General features: G+C 38.8%; 1 protein-coding gene across 1 annotated transcript; it reads left to right on the top strand.

The window, feature by feature from the left end:
- The first annotated feature begins 2744 nt into the window (after positions 1 to 2744).
- Positions 2745 to 3800, top strand: OR10X1 (olfactory receptor family 10 subfamily X member 1). The gene has a single exon (XM_002715290.4). It carries the CDS (start codon positions 2748 to 2750, stop codon positions 3687 to 3689), a length of 942 nt encoding a protein of 313 aa, XP_002715336.2. The 5' UTR covers positions 2745 to 2747; the 3' UTR covers positions 3690 to 3800.
- The last annotated feature ends 22760 nt before the right edge of the window (positions 3801 to 26560 follow it).

The raw sequence follows: 26560 nt of genomic DNA on the forward strand, positions 1-26560 counted from the left end.
GCTTTGCAAGTCACGTGTTACACAAAGCCCTGTAAGTAATGAGAGCAAATTACAAAGTTAAGTGTGAAAGTTCTCTGCACCCTCTGATGAAAGAAGAAAGGAATCCCTTGTGGTCTCTTAACTAAAACCAAACCTCTAGAGCTGAGGAAACTTAGTCCTTGAAAATAATCACACAGCCTCCCTAAAGTGGCAGGAAGGATGATTCTAAACCATTGCGATTTAGTGGAAGAAAGGCACTGATCACAGCACACACGGTAGGTCTGGCAACGCATGTCACAAAACCCTAGCTCCACAGCAAGCTGGAGCTTGCACAGACTCAGGATCCTCCTCCTCACTTCCAGCTGGGGAAGCTCAGAGCCAAACCTACAGTGGCTTTCCCACGGTTCTTAAACTAGCAGTGGTACATGTAAGAATCCAGACTCTCAGAGCAAGCCAAACTGTCTGTTTTGAGTGGAGGACAAATACATGCTTCTAACAACGATGTGAAGAGTCTTTTTGAAAAAAAAAAAAAAAATTGTGTGAGTGAATTAACTTTGAACCTGACAAAATATACAAGGTAAGGAGTTTTTTAAAAAGTAGTTTGACAGTTTTCTCCCTTTTAATTAAGTGTTACTATAAAAAGAAAGAATCCTTAGGATAAAATTACACATTTTGTTCAAATCAATATCTCTTATGCTTTGGAAAGCGTATATATATCTTTTATTATTTTAATTTTCATCTTTTACTTATACATAAAGTGGTACGTATCTATCTCTTCAAATACATCCTTTATGATGAAAACATTCAAAATCCTTTTTTATGTTTTAAAAATATTGACAGTATATTATCATTACCTTGTAGTCACCCTGCTGTGTAACAGAACTCCCAAACTTCTTTTTCCTATCTAACTATAACTTAGTATAATCAACCTTTCCACACCTCTCTTCTCCCTACCCTCCCTAGCATCTGGTTAACCCCCATTCTTCTCAATTTCTGTGTTTTCAGCTTTTTTCAGATCTTACATACATGTGTTTGCCATTTGCCTATGGATCCAAATATCACATCAAATTTGACACATATGAATTTGGGGATCACTTCATAGATAATTTAAAGGAGAGTGGAATACAGTACACTGACCTCCCCAGCCCATCCCCCAACACGTAGGTGAGATAATTTTCCTGCTACCTCTTCTGGTTCTCAGTAATATACTAGATTCTGTCATTAAAAATAAAGCTTAAACTTAGCCTGAAATAAACCTAATTACGGTGGAAATTCTGTTCATCTCCATATTCAAAAATTATATGCTATATAACGCTGAATAATAAAGTAAAATCTGAAATTATTTATACATTATGCACCTTTTTGATAATTTACCATTTATACAACAGTTCTGGGAGTTACCACCTTTTTCAAAATTCTCTATATTATCACTCTGAGAAGTTCAGAACTGTATGATTCATACAGTGACTTACCTTAAGGAGGGATCATTTATCAATGATTTATCAATGATTCCTCCTTAAGGTAAGTCAAGACAGTTTGATTCTACTTACAAACATGATATTCCTAGATACACAGCTGCCCTACACATTTCACAGCTGTCCTATGCACTTCATATTTGCTCTGTGAAGGGTAAAAATCATTTATCATTTATCATTGATAAAAAATTATACACAAAGACAAGACAGTTTGATTCTACTTACAAACATGATATTCCTAGATACACAACTGCCCTACACATTTCACAGCTGTCCTATGCACTTCATATTTGCTCTGTGAAGGGTAGAAATCAATAAACAACAGAGAGAATTTGAAAAAAATGTAGACTTTATAAATAATAGTTATAAAACATATTGACATGTGGGCCAAGAAAAACAATTGCTCAATATAAAAGAAAGCTGAAAAAATGTGTTCAGTATAAATTCAAGAAACATTGAAGTCAGAGGTTGATGAGATTAAATCAGCAATAGAATTATTAAGGAATCCATACAGTGACTAAAAAATATTTATCTTTCATGAGTGCTGACATTGGCCTTACAGAAATGGGTATAATCTCAGATGCTACTTGTACTGTGTTTGAATAGTCTTTATTGATATTATGAAATACTTAAATTAATCTACATTAATCTTAAGGGTCCTGGGATATCCCTTCTATGCTTCTCACCTCCCTCCATAGTAGGAGGAATGAAGTATGTTCTATAATTCCTTTTAATATTTTATGACCTAAATGTCTTCTCTAAGAAAGAATAATAGTTTTGGGCTAATTCTACACTTGCAAATCATTGTCCAAGTTTGGTCCTAAAGTTGCTAAGAAATAAATTCTTAGTATTTCTGTAGTGATATTTGCAGGCCGCATATTGTGTGGACTCTTCTATACCATACTGTACTCTGTCTGCTAGCTACTCAGCCCTTTTTTTTTTTTTTTCAATTTTTCGTAATCTAATTAAATCTGGCTATCCTAATACATTGAAATATCCATCTCAACATCAAAAAGATATTATTTCCCCTGTATTCTATATTAGCCAATAAAATTATCTAGAAAATATTCTAGGACATGTCTCTTATAACACAATAAGTCATCAATTATTAGTTATTGAGTGTAATCAATGAATGAGTGAACAGAAAGTATGGAAGACATATCATCTGCACAAAGTATTACTAAATAAAATGGAAAAACTGTTGGTACTTGTGCATTGGATTATTTGTTTTATTAATATCACCATTTTAATTTGATGAAGAGTTGAATGTTTAATTTTCTTTCAATTTCAGATATGGATATGATGAAGATCAACCAGACAGTTCTGCAGGAATTCATTCTTGTTGGCTTTTCTGTTTACCCACATGTACAGACATTCCTCTTTTTGTTCTTCTTTTGCCTTTATGTCCTCACCCTGACAGGTAATTTGGCCATCTTGGGTCTTACCTGGTTGGATAGATCTCTCCACACCCCTATGTATCTCTTCCTTAGTGCACTTTCCTTCTCTGAGACATGCTACACATTGGCCATTGTTCCCAAGATGCTGGCAGATCTGTTGGCCAAAACTAGCAGAATTTCAGTCACAGGTTGTGGCTTTCAGATGTGTTTCTTCTTGGGACTTGGTGGCACAAACTGCATCATACTCACTTTGATGGGGTATGACCGTTTCATGGCCATCTGCAACCCTCTCAAATATCCACTGCTTATGACCAACATTGTATGTGGACAACTTGTGGCCTCTGCTTGGGCTGGAGGCTTCTTCATTTCTCTGGTAGAGACTGCACTGGTATTCAGGGGCTCGTTTTGCAGACCCAACCTTGTCAAGCACTTCTTCTGCCATATGCGGGCAGTCATGAGGCTGTCTTGTATAGACAGTGACCTCACGGAATTCATTGTGACCGTAATCTCAGTGTCAGGCTTGCTTGGTACATTCCTGCTTATTTTTCTGACGTATGTTTTAATTCTTTCCACTGTTCTCAGGATCCCATCAGCTGAGGGCAAGCAGAAAGCTTTTTCCACGTGTGCTTCCCACCTCACGGTAGTCATTATTCATTTTGGTTTTGCGTCTATTGTGTATATGAAGCCAGAAGCCTCGGGGGGAGATGATACACTCATAGCAGTACCCTACACTGTCATTACCCCTTTCCTCAGCCCTGTCATATTCAGCCTCAGGAACAAGGACATGAAGAATGCTTTTAGAAAGGTAGTAGGAAAGACAGCTGCCTTGAAGAAATAATCTTGGTTTATTGTTTTTCATTTAAAGTGTGTCTCAATGTCCCCAGAATTACAACTGATGGATACTGGGATCTAAAACATTACAAGCATTTTTCAGCTTATTAAGGATGCTGTCCCAACCATCTACTTCCACTATATGAGAAATAATGTTCCTGCAACTTCTGTCCATCAATTTATGGGTGTCTTGACATGGGAAAGAAAGAGTAGGGATGGGAGGTAGGAAGCAAACACAACCACTGCACTGAGATGTTTTAAATATCTCAAGATGTAAAGATTTGGGGCATTTTTTTCCTAGGCCAGGTTGTGATAAACCATTAATAAGATGCATGCCATATAGAAACAAACTGTTCCTGCATCTCATGAGCAATTGAACTTAATGATATGCTTATTTTGGTGCAAAACATTTTGAAGAGCAAGTGTGATACAGTTGGTAGCAATGCTAGCATCCCATACCTGAGTGCTGGTTCAAGTCCTGGATATACCTCTTCTAATCCAACTCCACGGCAATGCACCTTGGAAGGGACAGGAGGATGGTGTAAGTTCTCAGGCTCCTGCCACCCACTTAGGAGACCTAAATGGATTTTTTGGCTCTGTCTTTGGCCTGGACAAGACCTAGGTATTGCAGCCATTTGGATAATGAGTCAGTGAATGGAAGTTTTCTCTCTCACTCTCATTCTTTTTTTATTCTTCTTATGTCACCCTGCCTTTCAAATAAAATAAAAAATCTTTAACAACACTTTGAAACAAATAGTTTGTTCACAATATCCACTTCCTATGAATGCTTCTCTCAGTTCTCTGGTTGACTAATTTTATGACAGCTCATGAAAGATATAAAGTTTTTAACCAGGACTTAGTATATGTAAAACTTATGTGAAAACTATTGGTATAATTTGAACTCCAAAATTAATAGGACTGAGGAAAAACGAAATCATGGATAAAAATTACTATGTACAGAGGGCTGGAATTGTGACATTTCATGTTAAAGCTGCAGCATGATAGGGCTGGGGCTGTGGCACAGTGGGTTAACACCCTGGCCTCTTGAGCCGGCATCCCATATAGGTGCCGGTTCGAGACCCGGCTGCTCCACTTCCGATCTAGCTCTTTGCTATGGCCTGGGAAAACAATAGAAGACGGCTCAAGTTATTTGGGCCCTGCACCCGCATGGGAGACCTGGAGGAAGCTCCTGGCTCATGGCTTCAGATGGGCACAGCTCCAGCCATTGCAGCCAATTGGGGAGTGAACCATCGGATGGAAGACTTCTCTCTCTCTCTCTCTCTGCCTCTCCTCTGTGTAACTCTTTCAAATAAATAAATAAATCTTTTTTAAAAAGTTGCAGCATCCCACATTGGAGATTAGGCTCCCGTCCCAGGTACTCCCTTTCTGACACAGTTTCCTGCTAATGTGCCTCAGAAGGATGCAGAGCATGTAGCAAGTACTTGGATCTTTTCCTCCCATGTGGGAGACCTGAATGGAGTTCTTGGCTGCTGGCTTCAGCCTGTCCCAGCCCTGGCTTTTGTGGTACGGTGGTTGAAGGATCTTCTTCCCCCCCACTCCTCAGCCTTGCCCCTAGTCCCTCTCCCTCTTGCTCATCTTCTCTGTCTCCTCCTTTTAAATAAATAATAAATAAACAAAAATTAAAAATTATTATTCACATAAACTGCTATGCTTCCTCACCTTCTGTAGGTGGATTCCATGACATATGTGGTCAGAGAATCCCTGATATCTCTTATCTGTTATCACTGCTTCAGTGGAAAGAGGGTTCTTTTACTCTAGTTTCACTCTTAGCAAATAGTTATTGAATCTGGAGAAGATATTAAGCCTGTGGAATAAATAATAACAACTTACTCTCTTACATTGGGTGCAAAGGATTATAAGTTTGGATTCAAGTGCCCAAATCTTTATTTTGAAGAATTAACCTGCTTTTGTCTGATCTATTGACTGTGGCTGAGATTATTGGTTTCCTATTTCCTGTTCACTTGTGAGTTAGAGATAAGAAGATAGATGGAAGCTGGAAAATACCAAAAGTCATGTGTACATATGGGAACTTGCAATGAGAAAATGACACGATTCAGTAACTTATGTTAGGAAAGTAGTTTTATCAATATCGGAAAACCAAAATTCATCAAAAGATCAATTTTGGATTATCAAAGACTAAATTTGGAAAACAAAACAATAAAACCTTTAAAAGGCAATATAAAAAGATGTCTTCAACATCGTGAGATGGGAAATATTTTTGAAGATTTATTTATTTGAAAGGCTGAGTGGAAGAGAGAGGAGAAGGAGAGAGAGAGAGAGAGAGTGAGAAGGAGAGAGAAAGAGAAAGATATCAAAATCGAGATCTTCTATTGGCTCGTTTAATTCCCAGCTGTCCACAGCATCCAGTTCTTGATCCTGGCCCATATGGGATGCCTGTGTTGCAGGAGGCTGCTTAACCCATTATGCCACAATAACAACCCCAGAAATATTGTTTAAGTTGTACACACAGGTCAGCAATGTGGCATTGCAGGTTAAGTTGCTCCTTACAAAGCCAACATTCCATAGTGGAGCACCAGTTTAAGTCCTAGCTACCCTGCTTTTACTCAGCGCCCTGCTAATGAGCTTGGGAAAACAGTAGAAGATGGCCCCAGTACTTGCACTCCTGTTGATCATGTGGGAGATCCAGATGGAGTTCCTGTCTCTTGGCTTCATCCTGGTCTGGACCTGGCTCATGCACCATTTGGGTAGTGAATCAGCATATTTGTGTTTCTCTCTGTCTCCACTTCTCTATCCCTCTGCCTTTCAAATAAATGAATTTTCTTTTTTTAAAAACTTTTAAAACAAAAGTTTTATTAATACCAAAATGCGGTGCCCAGGAAGCTTAAGAACTCTGCAGGCATGATGGTTGAGAGTCTCAGTTCGAGGTGACAAACAGGCACTGGAGATGACCACCAGCTCAGCCGGGCTTCAGACACTGCCATCCCCTCTTTCTGTGGTGAGTCTTTGCAACCTGCATCTGTGCAAGCTCTGCTTGGCTGTGCATGTCTACCGATCTCCTAAAGACAAAGAAACAACTGCCTGTGGTTATCATCGACATGCCAACAAGCCAGGACCAAAATTCCCAGAGGGACAATCAGTGATCTTAGGCAGGTGATGAGCAGGCACTCAGAAAGAGGCATGCATCGGCACTTCTTGCCTTCCTGTCAGCAACCTGATCCCGTTTGAGACTCCTGGAGCCTGCTACATTGTATTATTTTGTTGTGGTAGCTATTAGTTAAAACAAACTTGTCAAAAAATTCATACATAAAAATCTTACATAAAAATGGAAAGATTGAATCCAGTTTGCGAAATTCTATTCAGCCAAAAAAGATCTGTTTGGGGAGTGGCTAGAAAAGCCTCATAATAAAACAATAGACATTTAAAGAATGATTTAGTGCAAAATTTGGATAATGATGAATTTTTGAGGGAGTGGCCTGTGATTGAGAGAAGAATAAAATGGAAGGACCCCTGGTGAGAATAGATCATTTTTATTAAGGACAGGTATTGTGGTGCAACAGGTTAAGCCACCGCTTGCTCAGGATGCCTGTAGTCCATATCAGAGTACCTCTTTGAGTTCCAGCTGCTTAGCTTCGAATCCAACTTCGTGTTAATGGCACCTGGGAACATCGTAGATGATGGCTCAGCTCTTGGATCCCTGCCACACACGAGAGAAGCCCATATTGAGTTCCAAGCATAGGAAACACAGGCATTTGGGAAATGAAACAGTGGATTAAAGATCTCTTTCAATCTCTCTGCCTCTTCCTTTCCCAGTGTCATTCGACATTTCAAATAAATAAAAATGGTTTGGTTGTTTAAAAACTATTTTTGTAGTATAGATAGTAATTAAATATTTTTTGTGGAGTGGCTCCAAGATGGCAGAATAAGGAGGGAGCTCACTGATAGTCCAGGAAAAGGTAGTTTAGTAAAAGTGGAGATAGTGAAGTCTTAGGGAAGTTACAGAAAAAGCTGTGGAGGGAACTCTTCCAGAATTAGAGAGACATGGTGGATCTACATGGAGGACACGGCTGCCCACAGCTCGAGGGCCCAACTGCTGAGAATCTTCTCCCCTGCACCAGCGCTGGAAACAGAGGTGAGGTGAAACTGCAGTAGCCCAAGACACTGGTGGAAAAGTGGCACGAAGAGCCTAAAGGGAAGGAGGCTTGAAGCCCCATGGGGGAAAGTACACCAGCCTAACTAGAGGAGAGAAAAATACAAAAGAGACAGTACAGATATGATTCTTTCTCTCCACTCACCTTACAAAGGCAAGCGAGACAATAGAGCAGGCACCGTTTTGGACATACATAACAGCTACACCAGTTCAGGGTGCCCGCCCTCAGCCAAACAGAAAAAGTTGACTCTGGCTGGGAGTAATTATGGGAGACTAAGACATAGTGAATGTGTGGAGCCTATGAAATGGGACTGTGGAAAAAAAACTGAGGGTGTGTGGAAGAACTCATGGTGTGGCTGAGACATCAGTAGTCTCGGTATGAGATGCCACAAACTTGGTAGCCTTGGTTACCCGGTGAGAGATATTGCAGGGGAATCTGAGCTTATACTGAGGACTTCAGAGATCCTTTGTGTGGTCCTTGGGACAGGGCAAATGAATACTATACCCACTGGGGCTAGCACTCAGGCACTGATTGCCATCAAGGAGAAGAGCTCAGCTGGGCAGAATTACTTCCCTTTTGAATAAAAAAAAAAAAAAACAGAGAGAGAGAGAAGATTTACCAACCAAACCTGGGTATGTTACCTTTGGCACACCCTTAACACTGAAGAACTGAACAGAGCTCTCTGGCCACACCCACCACAAGCCTCTAGGGATTCACCAAAAGCAGACAGTCCACTTAATCCAGAGTCACAGTATAATGAGAAAAGCCACCACAGTGGGAAAAAAAAAGCAGCAGCTAATACCAAAGAATATCTCCACAATGCCAGACAACAAACGCAGAAACTGAGGAAACAAGAACAAGGAAGACATCATGATGCTCCCAAATGAATATGATATTCCAATAGAAGATTATGAAGATAATGAGATAGAAGAATAGCAAGATATGGATTTCAAAAAATTTATGATAAGAACATTTAGAAGTTATAAAAAACAAATGCATGAACTACAGAAATCCATACAGGAAAGGACAGAAAATCTCTCTCATGAAAATGCAATCTTAAGGAAGAATCAAAATGAAATGAGGAATTTGGTAGAACATGAAATTGAGATATTGAAGAGAAACCAAAATTAAATGAAGAATTCAATAGAACAAAAGAAAACACATTTGAGAGCCTTAAAAAACAGAACCAGTGAGGTAGAAGAGAGAATATCGGGGCTGGCGCCACAGCTCACTAGGCTAATCTTCTACCTGCGATATCGGTACTCCAGGTTCTAGTCCTGGTTGGAGTGCTGGATTCTGTCCCAGTTGCTCCTCTTCCAGTCCAGCTCTCTGCTGTGGCCCAGGAAGGCAGTGGAGGATGGCCCAGGTGCTTGGGCCCTGCACCCGCATGGGAGACCAGGAGGAAGCACCTGGCTCCTGGTGTTGGATTGGTGCAGCACACTGGCCGTAGCAGCCATTTGGTGGCTAAACCAACGGAGGAAGACCTTTCTCTCTGTCTCTCTCTCACACAGTCTAATTCTGCCTGTCCAAAAAAAAAAAAAAAAGAGAGAGAGAGAGAGAGAATATCAGACTTAGAAGATAGAGCACAGGAAAGTATACAATCAAACCAAGGAAAAGAAGAGGAAATTAGAAATCTAAAAATACTGTTGTGAATCTACAGGATACTATTAAAAAGCCCAATATTCAGGTTCTAGGAGTTCCTGAAGGCATGGAGAGAGAGAAAGGATTAGAAGGCCTTTTTAGTGAGATACTAGAAGAGAACTTCCCGGGTTTGGAGAAGGACAGACATCCAAGTACAGGAAGCTCATAGAACCCCCAATAAACATGACCAAAAGAGATCCTTACCATGACACATTGTAATCAAACTCACCACAGTGAAATATAAAGAAAAGATTCTAAAATGTGCAAGAGAGAAACATCAGATTACTCTCAAAGGATCTCCAATCAGACTCACAGCAGACTTCTCGTCAGAAACTGTATAGTCTAAGAGGGAATGGTGCGATATAGCCCAAGTACTAAGAGAGAAAAAACTGCCAGCCTCATTTGTGAGTGAATGTGAAATAAATACCTTTCACAGCAAACAGAAATTGAAAGACTTTGTCACCACTCATCCAGCCCTGCAAAAGATGCTTAAAGATGTGTTGCACACAGAACCACAGAAACACGGTCATCAGTATGAGAGAAGGTAAAGGAAGAAAATCTCTCAGTAAAAGATCACAGGAAATTCAAAGCATGCATTACAAATATCTTTGGAAAAACGGCAGGGCAAAATCACGACTTATCATAGTCACATTGAATGTAAATGGCCTGAACAGACCAGTTAAAAGCTACAGACTGGCTGAATGGATTAAAAAACAAAACCCTTCTATTTACTGCTTACAAGAAACACATCTTTCCAACAAAGATACATGCAGATTGAAAGTGAAAGGCTGGAAAAAGATATTCCATGCCAACAGAAACCAAAAAAGATCTAGAATAGCCATCTTAACATCAGACAAAATAAACTTTAACAATAAAACTGTTAAGAGAGAAATACATAGGGTTACTATATAATGATTAAGGGATCAATTCAACAGGAAGATGTAACTACTATAAATGTATATGCACCTAATTACAGGGCACCGGGTTATTTAAAAGATATGTTAAGGAACTTAAAGGGAGACTCAGATTCCAATACAATAGTAATGGGGAACATCAATACTCCACTTTCAGCAATAGACAGATCAACCAGACAGAAGATCAACAAGGAAACGGTAGATTTAAGTGACACTATAGTCCAAATGGATCTAATAGATATCTACAGAACTTTTCATCCTACACTTGAAGAATACACATTCTTCTCAGCAGAACATGGAACCTACTCTAGGATTGACCACATACTAGGCCATAAAGCAAGTCTCAGCAAATTCAAAAAATTAGAATCATACCATGCAGCTTCTCGGACCACAGTGGAATGAAGCTGGAAATTGGCAACTCAGGAATCCTTAGAGCATATGTAAACACATGGAGACTGAACAACATGCTCCTGAATGAACACTGGGTCATAGAAGAAATCAAAAGAGAAATCAAAAACTTTCCGGAAGTAAATGAGGATAACAATACAACATATCAAAACTTATGGAATATGGCAAAAGCAGTGTTAAAAGGAAAATTTATAGCAATAGGTGACTACATCAAGAAATTGAAAAGGTACCAAACAAATGAGCTATCAATGCATCACAAGGATCTAGAAAGACTGCAGCAAACCAGACCCAAAACTAGTAGGAGAAGATAAATAATTAAAATTAGAGAAGAAATCAACAGAATTGAATCAAAAAAAATTACAAAACTTCAGCAAACAAGAGCTGGTTTTTTGAGAAAAATAAACAAAATTGACACACCATTGGCCCAACTAAAAAAAATGATCTAAATGAAAGATCTCTGTGAATGAAATCCCAGTGGAAAGAACAGCACATCAAAGAAGGAGGTCGTTTCACTAAAGAGAGGAGAGAACTTCCACTTAAACTATGACCTTGTCTAAATAAGTTCAGAGACGGTGAACTCAAGAGGCTTCCATAGCCTTGGGAGCTCATGACAAGAGCCTCGGGTGATTACTGATGTCATAAATAAGAGTGTCAACTGTTAAATCAATAATGGGAGTCACTGTGCACTTACTCCCCATGTAGGATCTCTGTCCTCAATGTGTTGTACTCTGCGAATTAACGGTATAACTAATACTCAAGAGAGTGTTTTATACTTTGTGTGTTTCTGTGTGGCTGCAAACTGTTGAAATCTTTATTTAGTATATACTAAGATTGATCTGTATATAAAGATAATTGAAAATGAATCTTGATGAAGAATGAGATGGCAGAGGGAGTGGGAGTTGGGATGGTTGTGGGTGGGAGAGTGGTTATGGGGGGAAAAAGCTGCTATAATATGAAAGTTGGAAATTTATATTTATTAAATAAAAGTTTAAAAAAATTGTGTAACAAAAAAAACGAATTTTTACTCCACAAAATATTACCTTAAGTATGTGTTTGCATGATTTTATGTTTATATTTTATTTCATAGTAAATATTAATCAAGGCAATCAACATGATAAAAAATACTTTCAACACATAACCGGCAAGCAGTTCTCATCTAGTATACATAAATAATCCCTACCAAAAAACAAATAAAAATATAACCAAAATATTCAAGACATGTAAATAGATTTTTCATAAACGAGAACATTCAAAGGTTTAATAAATGTCTGAAAGAATGCTCGATATCATTAATAAGCATAAAAGTGAACATTAAAACCACAAATTAATTACCACACACATGAATGATAAAAACTCTAAGCCTGGATCAACAAGAGATTAAACTGAGAGGAACAAGAACTCTTTGTGCTCTTGGTAAGAGTGTATACTAGTTTAAAAACTTTAGAAAAAAAATTGGTATTATATTCCTATTTCGTGATACCATATAGTCAAGTTTTTCTACTCTGGTGTGTGCCTTAGAAAAGTGTGTGTACACGTTCTCTGTAAGACACATACAGACATGTTTATCAATGGAATACTTGCAAAAAGCCGGTTAGAAATTACTCAAATATAACAAATTATAGCATTTTTATGTGTATGTCAACATGAAATAATAAATGTGAATAAATTATAGTTTTATTCTTCAGTGAACATATGAAACTCCTCCTTTATAACATGTATTTCACCAATAGTTCAAGAGATGGGTTGCAATTTAATGACTTTTCCTGCAATGCAATATCTCATTAGTGCTTCCTGAATTTTTATGCCAAGAAATCCCATTAATGGAAAGAAGTGAAAATATGTTCTCTTGCCAATAAGGAACATGGCAGAGCAAGTATTAGACTAAGAGATAAATGCTTCTGCTCTCCATCTAAATGTGAAAGTATTCATCTGTTTATTCTATGTATTTGGAAAATCTATGCTATTTGTGACACTGCACTATTCACAGGGGAAAAATATGTAACACATACCTGTAACAAAGGAAACACTCAACCAAGAGACAACCAATAATGTGGGAGAAAATATTTGCAAATTATATATCTGATAAAGGATTAACATTAAGGGCTCATGAATAGCTCATGAAACTCAACAACAACAAAACAAAAAACCCAGCTAAAAGATGGGCTAAGGATATTAACAGGCATTTTTCAAAGGAATAAATACAAATGGCCAACAGATATATGTAAGATGTTCAGTATCACTAGCCATCAGGAAAATGCAAATAAAAACTACTAAGAGGTTTTAACACACCATAGTTAGAATGGCTACCATCCAGAAATAAAAAAAATAACAAATTCTTTCAATGATGTGGGGGAAAATGTACCTTAATATGATGCTAGTGGGGGCCGGCGCCGCGGCTCACTAGGCTAATCCTCCACCTTGCGGCGCCAGCACACCGGGTTCTAGTCCCGGTCAGGGCGCCGGATTCTGTCCCGGTTGCCCCTCTTCCAGGCCAGCTCTCTGCTGTGGCCAGGGAGTGCAGTGGAGGATGGCCCAAGTGCTTGGGCCCTGCACCCCATGGGAGACCAGGAGAAGCACCTGGCTCCTGCCATCGGATCAGCGCAGTGCGCCTGCCGCAGCGTGCCAGCCGCGGCGGCCATTGGAGGGTGAACCAACAGCAAAGGAAGACCTTTCTCTCTGTCTCTCTCTCTCTCACTGTCCACTCTGCCTGTCAAAAAAAAAATATGATGCTAGTGGGAATGTAAACTAGTACAACCATTATGGAAGACAGTTTGGAGATTCCTCAGAAATCTGAATCTAGATCTACCATATGACCTAGCCATCCTACTCCTCAGAATTTACTCAAAGGAAATAGAATCAGCATATGAAAGAATTATCTGTACCCTCAGAGTTCAACTCACAACAGTTAAGATATGGAATCAATCCAGGTGTCCATCAACTGATGACTGGATAAAGAACATATGGTATATATACACTAACAGATGCTGCCCAGTCAATAAAAAGAACCAAATTCTGTCTTTAGCAACAAAATGAATACAATTGAAGGCCATTATGCCTAGTGAAATTAAAGCAGTCCCCAAAAGATAAATATTATATGTTTGAGGAGCTAATACACAGAGTAAAAAAACGTGTAATGTATATGAGCAAAGTTGACAGTTTGAGATTTGATTATTGTTTACAGCCCTGTATAACTCCTGAGAAACAGTGGTTTTTCTACTTACTACTTGTTGAATTTTCTGTTTAATGTAGGGTCAAACTTTTGACTATTAAGTAAATCTAAAGTATGTCATTGTAATAGTTAAAAGAAAATAATAATGGAAGGAGGAGGAAGGGAGGGAGGGAGGAAAGGGCTGAAAGTGTTATTATACTCTTAAAGCTGTATTTATGTAATACATGAAATGTGTTCCCTTTATATGAGCTTAAAAAACTTTAAAATTATGTTTAAGTTCTGAATATATAAATTTAAACAAAAATAAATGTGAAAAATTCTTTTTAAACATATTTGGAATTATAATATAAATTTTGTGATGATTAAAAAAGACTTCCAAATAATCATATATATATATATATATATACAATTGAACAAGTAAAGATATAATACCATGTCAAATACAGAATACCAGTAAAGAGAGAGAAAATAAGACTCAAAAGTGAACTCTGAAATTGAAAGTATAATCATTGAAATGAAAAATTCATGAGAGAAAGACTGAGCATTTTGTTGGACAGTCAAGATGCCCAACACTCAGATCCCATACAGATCTGGATTGGAGTCCTGGCCCTGCTTCTGATGCAATGTCCTTCCAACGCAAAACCTGTGAGGCAGCAGGTGCAGGCACACTTAACTGAGCTTCTGCCACCCACGCAGTGATCCCAGATTGAGTTCCCAGTTCCCAACTCTTCTGGCCCAGCCCCAGCTACTGTAGGCATTTGGGAACTGAATCAGCAGATGGAAGCTCTCTCTCAGTCTCTCTCTCTCTCTGCCTGTCTCACTCTGTCTCTCTGCTTTTCAAATAATTTTTCTAAAACACCACAGTAGGTACACAAAAATATATGTACACTAACAGAAGAATAAATTAGCAAACTTGAAGTTAATCCAATAAAGATTATGTAATCCAAAGAAAAAAGAGGATAAATAATGAGAAAAATAAAGAAAGCCTCACAGAACTGTCAGATGTCATTAAGCATTATCAAAATAGCCATACTGGAGTCCAAGAAGGAGAAAAGAAACAGAAAGCAGAAAGGAAAAGTAGTTGAAGAAATAGTGACTGAATAAACTCCAAATGTAAAAACAAAAGCCTGCGTCTTAGGAAGTACAACTAACTACACGTAAGGTTAATGCAAAGAGACACACAAACACAAGTAATAGCACAAATACGTAAATATCCAGGAAAAATCTTGAAAATAGTTAAGAAAAATGACTCATCATTTACAAAGAAGCCATATGAAGTGTAATAGCCTAATTCCTATCAGAAACAATGTGTTCAAAAATCAACACAGAACTTCTCAACTAAAAATCTTGTATCCAGCAAAGCTGGCTTTCAAGATAAAAGCAAAATAGAGACACCTAGCTAAAAAAGGTAAGCAAATTTCTTCCCAGCAGATCTAACTTACAAGGAAGACTAAAGGAGCATCTTTAGACAGAAAGCAGCTGACTCCAAGCAGAATTCAAACATGATGGTGGGCATCTGGCATGTGGTTAAGATGCCATTTGTATGTACACATTGCATATCAGAGGGCCTGGGTTTCAGTCCTGGTTTCATTCTTGATTCTACCTACTTGTTAATGCACAGCCTAGAAAGCAACACTGTTGCCTCAAGTAGCTGGATCTCTGTTATCAACAAGGGAGGAGTCTTTTGAATTCTAGACTCCTGGCTTGAGCCTCCTCTAGCATCTAAGGGAATGAGCCAGCAAATAAATGATAGCCCTCTCTGTTTCTCTTTCTTTTTCTCCCTCTCTTTCTCTCTCTCTCTCCCTACCTGCCTCTAAAATAAATAAAAATCAAACAAAATTCAAATCATAAAGGTAAAGATAAACGTAATTATGCAATTTTAAAACACAGTATAGATGTATGGTCTTCTCTTAGCTGATTTTATAAATAATATATTGCTGACTCATAATATATAGAACTGTGTTGTATATGCCAATAATGAAAAACTATACTGACCTAATGAATAATTCCAGATAGTAATGAAAATCTTTATTCATAAATGAAGAAAACAAGAAAATATCAAAATGAAATTTACTGTAAGGGATGGGATTGTGGCATAGTGGGTTGGGCTCCTGCCTGTGACACTGGTAGGTTCCAGATCCCACTGCTCCACTTCTGATCCAACTCCTGCTAATGCACCTGGGAAAGCAGTGGAAGATAGCCAAGAGCTTGGACCCCTGCACCAACCTGGAAGACCCTGAGGAAGCTCCAGGCTCCTGGGTTTGGCATGGAACAGCCCCAACCATTGTGGCCATATGGACAGTGAACCAGAGGGTAGATCTCTCACTGGCTCTCTTGGCTCTGTGACTCTGTTTTTTCAAATAAATTTCTAAAGATTAAAAAAAGAAAGTTGCTATAACAAATGATGTATTTTCCTTTCTTCTCTCAGATTATTAAAATAAGTGATTATAAAATGATTATTATATATCTGCTATAACTAGTACTCAAACAGTATTTTTCACTTTATGTTTCTGTGTGGGAGCAAACTGTTGAAATCTTTACTTAATGTATGCTAAACTGATCTTCTGTATATAAAGAGAATCGAAAATGAATCTTGATGTGAATGGAAGGGGAGAGGGAGTGGGAAAGGGGAGGGTTGCGGGTGGGAGGGACGTTATGGGGGGCAAGCCATTGTAATCCATAAGCTGTACTTTGGAAATTTATATCCATTAAATAAATGTTAAAAAAATCAAAAAAATGATTATTATATATCGCTTCTCAGCCTTTTGGCTAAGATCAAGTGTAAAATGATTATTATAGGCTGGTGCCATGGCTCACTAGGCTAATCCTCCACCTGTGGCGCCGACACCCTGGGTTCTAGTCCTGGTTGGGGTGCCAGGTACTAGTCCCGGTGTTCCTCTTCCAGTCCAGCTCTCTGTTGTGGCTTGGAAGGGCAGTGGAGGATGGCCCAAGAACTTGGGTTCCTTCACCCGCATGGGAGACTGGGAGGAAGTGCCCGGCTCCTGGCTTCAGATCGGTGCAGCGCCGGCCATAGTGGCTGTTAGGGGAGTGAACCAACGTAAGGAAGATCTTTCTCTCTGTCTCTCTCTCTCACTGTCTATAACTGTACCTGTGAAATAAAAAAAAAAATTAAAAATGATTATTATAATAATCTACTATTCAGTTTATAATGTTTATATTATACAAACAATAATACTGTGAAAATGAAGGAGAGGGAATAAAGCTATGTAAAGTGGAACAATTCTATGTGCACTGAAAGCAAGTTAGTGTAAATATGAAGCTGATACATTAAGATGTGTATGGTGGGGCCGGCACTGTGGCACAGCGGGTTAACGCCCTGGCCTGAAGTGCTGGCATCCCATAAGGGCGCCAGTTCGAGATCGAGCTGCTCCACTTCCAATCCAGTTCTCTGCTGTGGCCTGGAAGAGCAGTGGAAGATGGCCCAAGTCCTTGGGCCCCTACACCCTCATGGGAGACCTAGAAGAAGCTCCTGGCTCCTGGCTTTGGATCAGCACAGCTCCAGCCGTTGCAGCCAATTGGGAAGTGAACCAGCGGATGGAAGATCTCTCTCTCTGCCTCTCCTTCTCTCTTCTGTGTGACTTTCACTTTCAAATAAATAAACAAATCTTTGAAAAAAAGATGTGTATGGTAAGTCAGAGTAATCATCACAAAATAACTCAAAATCCTCATAAAAATTGGCCGGCACCGCGGCTCACTAGGCTAATCCTCCACCTAGCGGCGCCGGCACACCAGGTTCTAATCCCGGTTGGGGCGCCGGATTCTGTCCCGGTTGCCCCTCTTCCAGGCCAGCTCTCTGCTGTGGCCAGGGAGTGCCACAGGTGGAGGATGGCCCAGGTGCTTGGGCCCTGCACCCCATGGGAGACCAGGAAAAGCACCTGGCTCCTGGCTCCTGCCATCGGATCAGCGCGGTGCGCCGGCCGCAGCGTGCCAGCCGCAGCGGCCATTGGAGGGTGAACCAACAGCAAAGGAAGACCTTTCTCTCTGTCTCTCTCTCTCACTGTCCACTCTGCCTGTCAAAAAAAAAAATCCTCATAAAAATTAAAATGTACAACAGTCAAAGTTCACTGAATGCAAAGATCATGTTCACTCAATGCAAAGTAAATCATGGGACAGATAAGGTATGAGAAATACAGAAAGCAAAAAGTTAAATGGCAGATCTAAATTCAACTATATCAATAATCTTATTAATTTTGAATGTGTTAAGCCATCCAACCAAATAGCAAATATTACTAGACTTGAAAGAATGTAGAATATTCAACTATCTGCTTTCTATAGGAGACACAATTTAGAGTCAAACATACAAATACATCAAAAGTAAAAGGATGGGAGAAGACATATCAGGCAGACAAGAAGCAAGAAAACTGGAGTCTATGCTAAATAGAATATAAGATGTTGCACTGTACCACATAAAATGCATACAAGCATTTCATATTAATAAAAATTTTTCAAAGGTATTATCATACCAAAATGTTATAAAACAAATATTATTTTTTAAAAATGACACAACTCTTACTCCCAATGCAATGAAATTAAATTATAAATAAGAATACCAAAGGCATTCTTCACAGAATTGGAAAACATAATCCTAACATTTGTATGGAAACACAATATACCTCAAAAAGCCAAAACAAGGCTCAGGTATTTGGAGCAGCAGTTACGTTCTCACTGTTTTGAGTCCTCCTACATTGCTGATATAACTTTTCAGTAATGCACCCATTAGGAAGCAGGTGATGGCTGAAGTACCTGGATCCTTGCAAACACATGGGAGACCAAGACTGACCCAGATTGAGTTCCCAGCTCCTGACTTCTATCAGTCCCAGCCCTAGCTATTGTAGGCATTCTTCATGTGAACCAGTAGGTAGATAATCTCTCTCCATTTTTCTCTCTGTTTCTCTGTGTGTCTCTTTGCCTTTCAAATAAAAATGAAAATAATTTTAAGGTCAGTTTTCTATAAAACAGTAAAACAAAGCTTGAATAATCACAATACAGATTTCAAGACATATTCTAGGGTTATTGCAGCCAAAAAGCATGATGCTGTCACAGAACTAGAAACAGACCAATAGAACACAATATAAACCTCAGAAATAAATTCAGATATCTACAAGTGTGTTATCTTTAATAAAGGTATTGGAAAAACTTCCTGGATCAAAGGCAGTCTGCTTTATAAATGGAATTGTGAAAACTGGATTTCCATACACAGAAGTTTGAAACAAGACTTCAATTCTCATTCAATACAAAAATCAACTCAGAGTGGATCAACGATCTAAATGTAAGAAACTATGAAACACTTAAGACATAGGCACAGGTGGTGATTTTGTGGAAAAGACACAAAAAGCACAGACCATAAAAGCAAAAATAGACAAACGGGATTTTATCAAACTAAGAAGCTTCTTCATTGCAAATCAAGTAATCAGAAGAGTGAGAAAATATTTGCAAAATTTGCATCTGATAAAACATTCATATTCAGAATATATGACATGAAAATAATTCAAAAGCAAGAAAAAAATTAAGAAATGGTCATCCCTCTCTGTCTCTGTAACTCTGACTTTCAAATACATAAATAAGTATTTAAAAAAAAAATACTGTACCGGAAGAGGAGCCGCTGGACACAAACCGGCACCCATATGGGATGCTGGTGCCGTAGGCGGAGGCTTAGCCTACTAAAACACAGCATGAGCCCCAGTAAGTCTTTTTTTCTGGAAATGTTTTTTTCTTTTTTAATTTAGAAAATATTTTTTAAACAGTACTAATGGGCCAGCCTTGTGGCAGGTAAGCTGCCTATGCACGATGCTAGCATCCCACACGGTGCCAGCTTTTGTCCTGGCTGCTATGGTTTCAGTCCAGCTTCCTGTTAATGACCTGGGAAAACCTACAGAAGATGGTTCAAGTGCTTGGGCCCCTGCCACCCAAGTGAGATCCAAAAAGTGAGATCCAAAGGAAACTCCTGGTTTTTGGCTTTGGTGTGCCTCAGTCCTGGCCCTTGTGATCACTTGGGGAGTGAACCAGCAGATGTAAGACTGCTCTCCATCTTTTTCTCTCTCTCAGTAACTCTAACTTTCAACTAAATAAGTAAAACTAAAAAAAAAAAATAAAGAAATGGTCAAATTTCAAATAAATGGAAATTTTTCAAAAGAATAAATATATGGCTGCTTTTGTTGCATAGCAGGTAAAACTGTTGCCTGCAGTGCTGGCATCCCACATGGGCACCAGTTCGGGTCCCAGCTACTACTCTTCTGATTCAGCTCCCTGCTAATGTGCCTGGGAAAGCAGCAGAAGATGGCTCAAGTCCTTGATCCCCTGAGCCCACATGGGAGACATGGAAGAAGTTGCTGGCTCCTGGCTTTGGAACAGTCCAGCTCCAGTCCAAAACCAGGTCTGGGGCCATTTAGGGAGCAAACCAGCAGATGGAAAATCTCTCTCTCTCTCTCTCCAATTAGTAATCCAATACCCACAAGTAAAAACCCAAGACCAGGTAGCTCTAACATTAAATTCATTCAAGTGATACAGGAAATAATACCAATTTTTCACAAACTTTTTGCTTGCCTTTTCAAAAAAGGGTGTTAGGAAAAGTTCCCAAAATTAATGAAAGACATCCCAACTAATGAAAACTGTTAGCCAATAATAGTTATGAATATAGATTCAAGATTCTTCTTGGATGAGTGTTCAACACAGTTCACAGTACCTGCATCCCATATCAGAGTGCCTAGTTCAAGCCCGATGCCCCACAGACTGTTAATGTACACCCTGAGAGATAGCTGGTGATGGCTCAAGTACTTGGATCCCTGCCATCCTCATCGGAGACTCAGATTGAGTTCTTGACTCTTATGGTCATTTGGGAAAGAATTGGTGGAAAATCCCCTCCCCCTACAATTCTCTCACTTACTTGCTCTTCCACTGTGTGTGTGTTTCTCTGTCCACTTCTCTCTCTGCCTCTCAAATATGAAGAAAATAAATAATGTAAAAGATCTATAACATGTTAGCACATTGAATATCACAGCATATAAAATGAATTGTACACAATGAATAAGTAGTATTTATCCAAAAAACACAAAATTGGTATAACATCCAAAAATCAATGGATGAGTTACAGCATAGTAATGAGATACACAATGAAACCATATGACCATCTCAACAGATGTATTCATGATTAAAAATATTGGATGGGAATCTATTGCTTGCATTGCTGGCATTTTATACCAGATCACCAGTTTGAGTTTGAGTCCTGCTTGCCCTTCTTCTTCTTCTCTTTTAAAGATTTATTTATTTATTTAAAAGTCAGAGTTAACAGAGAGAGGAAAGACAGAGAGAAAGAGAGAGAGAGAGGTCTTCCATTCACTGGTTCACTCCCCAGTTGGCCACAACTGCCGGAGCTGTGCCGATCTGAAGCCAGGAGCCAGGAGCTTCTTCTGGGTCTCCCTTGCGAGTGCAAGGTCCCAAGCACATGGACCATCTTCTACTGTTTTCCCAGGCCAAACCAGAGCTGGATCGGAAGTGGAGCAGAGGGTCTCAAACCTGAGCCCATATGGGATATCGGCGCTTCAGGCCAGGGCGTTAACCCACTGTGCCACAGCGCAGGCCCTGCCCTTCATCTGATCCAGCTTCCTGCTAATATGCCTGGTAAGGCAGCGGCAGAAGATGGGCCAAGTGCTTGGGTGCCTGACACCACGTGGGAGACCTGGGCATTAATTCTGAGCTTCTGACTTCAGCCCATGTGAGTCATTTGGGTAGTTAACTAGTGGATATAATCAATCAATCAATCAATCAATCTCTCTCTCTCCCTCCCTCCTTCCCTCTTCTTTCTTCCTTTCTGTACCCCCTTCTTTATCTGTCACTCTGCCTTTCAAATAAATAAAATGAATCCTTTTAAAGAAAGAATATGAGGCAACTTATTTTAACTTAAAAAAAGTACCTGTAGTAAAATCACAGCCAACACCAAGCATAATGAGATACAGACACTTTCCACTTAAAATCAGAAGTAAAACCAAGATATCTGCTTATGTTCTTTCTACTGACAATTATTTTAGAATTTCTAGCCAGGGCAATTAGGCAAGGGAAAGAAATAAAGCTTCCAGATCAAAAAGAAGATAAAAATTATCATTATTCATAGATGAAATGGAAATTGTCAGAAAGACACTACATACTCATTATAACTCTAAGTTAAATTAATTTTAAGGGTAAAAATTAAAATATAAAAACCAGTTGTACTTCTATATACTTGAGATAAAACATCTGAAATAAAGTTGAGAAAACATTCTATATAAGATAGCATCAAGAAGAATAAAATAAATAAATGTAACACAACAAAGTATAAACTTGAACTCTGAAAATTATTAAATATTTGTTAAAAGAAATAAGATAAAATGCATATATATTTTATTAAATTTATATAAATATATATAAACTTACATATACATTTATGTAAATTGAAATTTATTTCCATGAAACCAAGCTGCACAAGAAACCCTGCCAACTGTGGGCATTGCATGGTTACATGAGAAAAAAATAAAATTTCATTTTATTTAAGATACTATATTCTTGAAGGATTGACAGTTCAGGTGGTAACTACTTTGTATAACTAAAATAATTGAATGAGATATTTGTAAAGCTCTTAGTAAAGTGCCTGCCATACAGTAAGTGCCCAGTAAATGGTAATTATGTATTTTTTCCTTTCTTCATCCACTGGAAAAAAAGTATAACTGCAACTCCTTCCATTTCACTTCACTGCTAGAAATACTGTTTTTTTTTCCTTATTTATTTACAAACCTCACCTTCCTCAAGCTAATTCTTCAACCTCCAGAGCACTGCACTCGTTATTCCCTTCTTGGTCGAAAAGTTTGCTCTTTCTGTTTCTTTTGCTTGCCAAAGGCCATTTCTTTAGCATTTCTTGTTTCTTCCTGCCCTTCTGTTTCTCTCTCTCCCCCTACCTATTTTTCTCAACTCTGTTCCCCCATTTAAATCTATCAACTATGCATTAATAGTCATTAATTTTAATATTCATTAATTTTGACTTCCAATTTTAAAATTTGAAGACAGATCTAAAATGCAGGTCAACATTTTTATTTTATTGAAGCATGTAACTGCATCTACTTTTTGCTTTTTGTTCAATTTGTTGATACTGCACTCAATATTGATTTTCTCATGTAGTAACTACATTCGTGTTTTTCAAAAGTTAGCATCTCATCATCACATTAGGCTAAAATATCAGAAATGGCTATAATTTCCCACCTCTTTATAGCATCTTCTAATCTTTTGCAAACGTAACGACAGGAATGTAATCTGATTTATATGTCAATAAATGATCTTATTTTTGTGGGAATATAATAGAATGTACTTATTCAAATAACGGTGTAAGTCAATCACTAGATATAGTTCCTCAATACAATCAAGAAATGTGGCTCGCATGGCATGGCATAGTATTTATAATATACATATTCTAAAATAATGTTAAAAAGTATAACATATTAAATGTAAAATTCAGTAACATACTCAGTATTATCATTGTCAAATGTTATGCACTCTACATAAGTATAAGCACTGTAGTTTTATATGACTGGCATCTCAGTAGGCTTGTTTACACCAACATCATCAAAATGCACAACTAATGCAATGTGCTAACTAATGTACCTCTGTTGTGATGTTCCTACATAATGGTAATTTTTTTCACCTCCATTACACCTTGTGAGAACATTTTTAAGATTATTCATTTATTTGAGAGCTAGAGTTACAGACAGAGAGAGGGAGAGACAGAGAGAAAGGTCTTCCATCTTTCCCCAAATGGCCACAGTGGCTGGAGCTAGGCCAATCCAAAGCCAGGAGCCAGGACCTTCTTCCAGATCTTTCATGTGAGCACAGGGGCTCAACCACTTGGACCTACTACTGCTTTCCCTGGCTATCAGCAGATGCCTGGATTGGAAGAGGGATATCAAGGACATGAACCAGTGCCCATATAGGATGCCAGGATCACAGGCAGAGGCTTAGCCTACTATGCCACAGTGCCAGCCCTGAGAACATTTTTAAAGACTTATTTATTTGAAGGTCAGAGTTACAAATAAACGGTGAAAAACACAGAGAGAGATCATTCATCTGTTGGCTCACTCCCTAGATGGCCACTGTGACTATAGCTTGGCTAGGCCATAACCAGGAGCCAGGAGCTTTATCTGGGTCTTCCATATGAGTGGCTGGGGTACAAGCTTTGGGGCCATTTTCTGCTGGATTGGAAGTGGAACAACCAGGACTTGAACCAGCACCCGTATGGAATGCTGTTGTCACAGGCAGTGGCTTACTACCCACTAAGCCACAATGCTGGTCGCTTGTGAGAACATTTGTCAGTGCAGTCTGTCATTAATTAAAATGTCATTATTTAGCAAGTGGCTGTATTTGCAACCCTATTATTCTGCAGTAACAACGTATTTTCTTTAGCGTTGAGAGGAGAAAACAATTTTGCAGCAGTGTTCTCCCTCCCCAGTAGCACATCTTTGACAGGTCATTTGAGCTCTTCTTGAACACTTACAGGGATAGAGAGCTTAGCACATTTCCCAGGGAATAGTCTAAGTCATTTGTGAAAGCTACAGTAGACCAAGAACCAAGGGAGCAAGCTATAGATGAATGACTGGCAGCAAAGTACAAGTTGTAGAAAAGAGAACTTTCTATCATTTTCAGAAAGTAACATCGACCTGAGCCAGTATGAGGAATCTGTAATTATTCCTCTGTTCATTCTCACTCCAGTTATCCTTTGGTCTTCCCTAATTGCCCGTTTAACCCAATATTATTTACAGAAGTTTATAAAATAGATGAAAAGGAAAAGCCATTCTCATGGAGCCTATGGAAGGGAGACAAAGCCTCATTCTGTCATACATAGACACAGACAAGTGATAAAATACAAATGTGTCCTGAGTTGAATATATAAACAGTTTTCTCCAAAAAATTAAATCTAAAAAGTTGCAGAACTAATTCACTGTATTGTTTCATCAATTGGATTTTGTCTTGAATTATATTTGTCTGCCTCTTCAGCACCTCTGAAAATGGTATTTGCGGATTTATTACATGTAGAATGGCTCTCAGACATTGAACATGAGGACTTTATTCTATTTTGCTGCAGACCTGAGTCCCTCTAGGCCTTGCTCTTCCTTCCTATCACCTGTGCCCTAGAAGGAATGTTCCCTGAGGTGACTTGGATTCAGCTTTGTTGGGAAGAGGTAGGTCACCATGACAATATGCCCTAAGGAACTATGTCCCTGATGTTGCATGGCCCCCAAAGATAAGGCTAGGCTACTGCTGCCCCTGTTGGCTCTAGAGCCCCATCTGTAACCTCTGTCCTGTCCTGACATGAATGACTCAGGGACAAACATGGAGTATCAGCTTTATTGAAGAGGACTGGGAGCAGACTGTACTGGCACAGAAACAACAGGTAACCAGACTATTGACAGACATCCAAACAGAAGGTATGCAATGAACATGTAGGACAAGGAAGAGAAGAGTCAGAGAGTCACTCTGAGAAATTTTGTCCTTATTCAAGTTTAAACGCCCTCAGATTCTTTTTCCATTCCCTTACTTCAGATCCCTTCTAACTCTGAAAACCTCTGGAATTTTCCTAGCTGTTAAATGTGTTTAAAAAAATCATTAGTCATCCAAATATCTCATAGTGAATACCTTAGCATTTTAATCTTATATACATATGATTATGGAGCTTGTACCTGAGGAATGCATTTGAAATATTCACAAATATAAAGGATGTTTTTATGTGCCAAAGTGGTAAAATGATGGATATTTATAAAGATGTTGAGCAGGGAAGTAAACTATCTATGGAAACTCTGAAACAGAGGGCAATATTAAGCAAGAGCTAATCTTGATATGGGGTTAGCACTTTTCTTGCTCCCAAATCCAGACACAAAGCCATATCTGCCTTATTAAGTCTCAATTTCAAAATAAATTTCAAAGAAAACTATTGAAGTAATTTGACTACCATGCTTAGATAAGGCAAACGTGCATACAAATTGACAACCAGAAACTACTTTTTACATGAGTGAGTCTGTCTGGATATACCTATGGACATTTATTTATTTCCATGTAGGATGCATAAAACAGGTTACATTTACTGCTCAGTAGCCAAATTAACTATTTTTTAAGCTTTATTTATTTATTTGAAAATCAGTGTTGCACACATAGAGAAGGAGAGGCAGAGAGAGAGGGAGAGAGGGAGAAAGAGAGAAGGAGAGGGAGAGAGGTCTTCCATCTGATGATTCACTCTCCAATTGGCTGCAATGGCTGGGGCTGTGCTGATCCAAAGCCAGGAGCCAGGAGCTTCTTCCAGGTCTCCCATGCGGGTGCAGGGGCCCAAGGACTTGGACCATCTTCTACTGCTTTCCCAGGCCATAGCAGAGAGCTGGATTGGAAGTAGAGCAGCAAGGACTCCAACCAACACCCATATGGGATGCCGGCACTGAAGGCAGTGGCTTTACCCACTATGCCACAGCATCCAGATTAACTATTTATTCCAGCTCCACAGATGTGTGATCTTGAAGAAAAAAATCACTCATCTTTTTGTATCATTTATATCACATGCTTCAACTCTTTGGTCTTTTGTGAGGATTAAATT

Source organism: Oryctolagus cuniculus, chromosome 7 (assembly GCF_964237555.1).
Source record: "Oryctolagus cuniculus chromosome 7, mOryCun1.1, whole genome shotgun sequence".
In the NCBI taxonomy this organism is placed as follows: domain Eukaryota; kingdom Metazoa; phylum Chordata; class Mammalia; order Lagomorpha; family Leporidae; genus Oryctolagus; species Oryctolagus cuniculus.

Coding starts and splice junctions, on each gene's coding strand:
- OR10X1 (XM_002715290.4), top strand. CDS start 2,748: ATGGATATGATGAAGATCAACCAGACAGTTCTGCAGGAATTCATTCTT.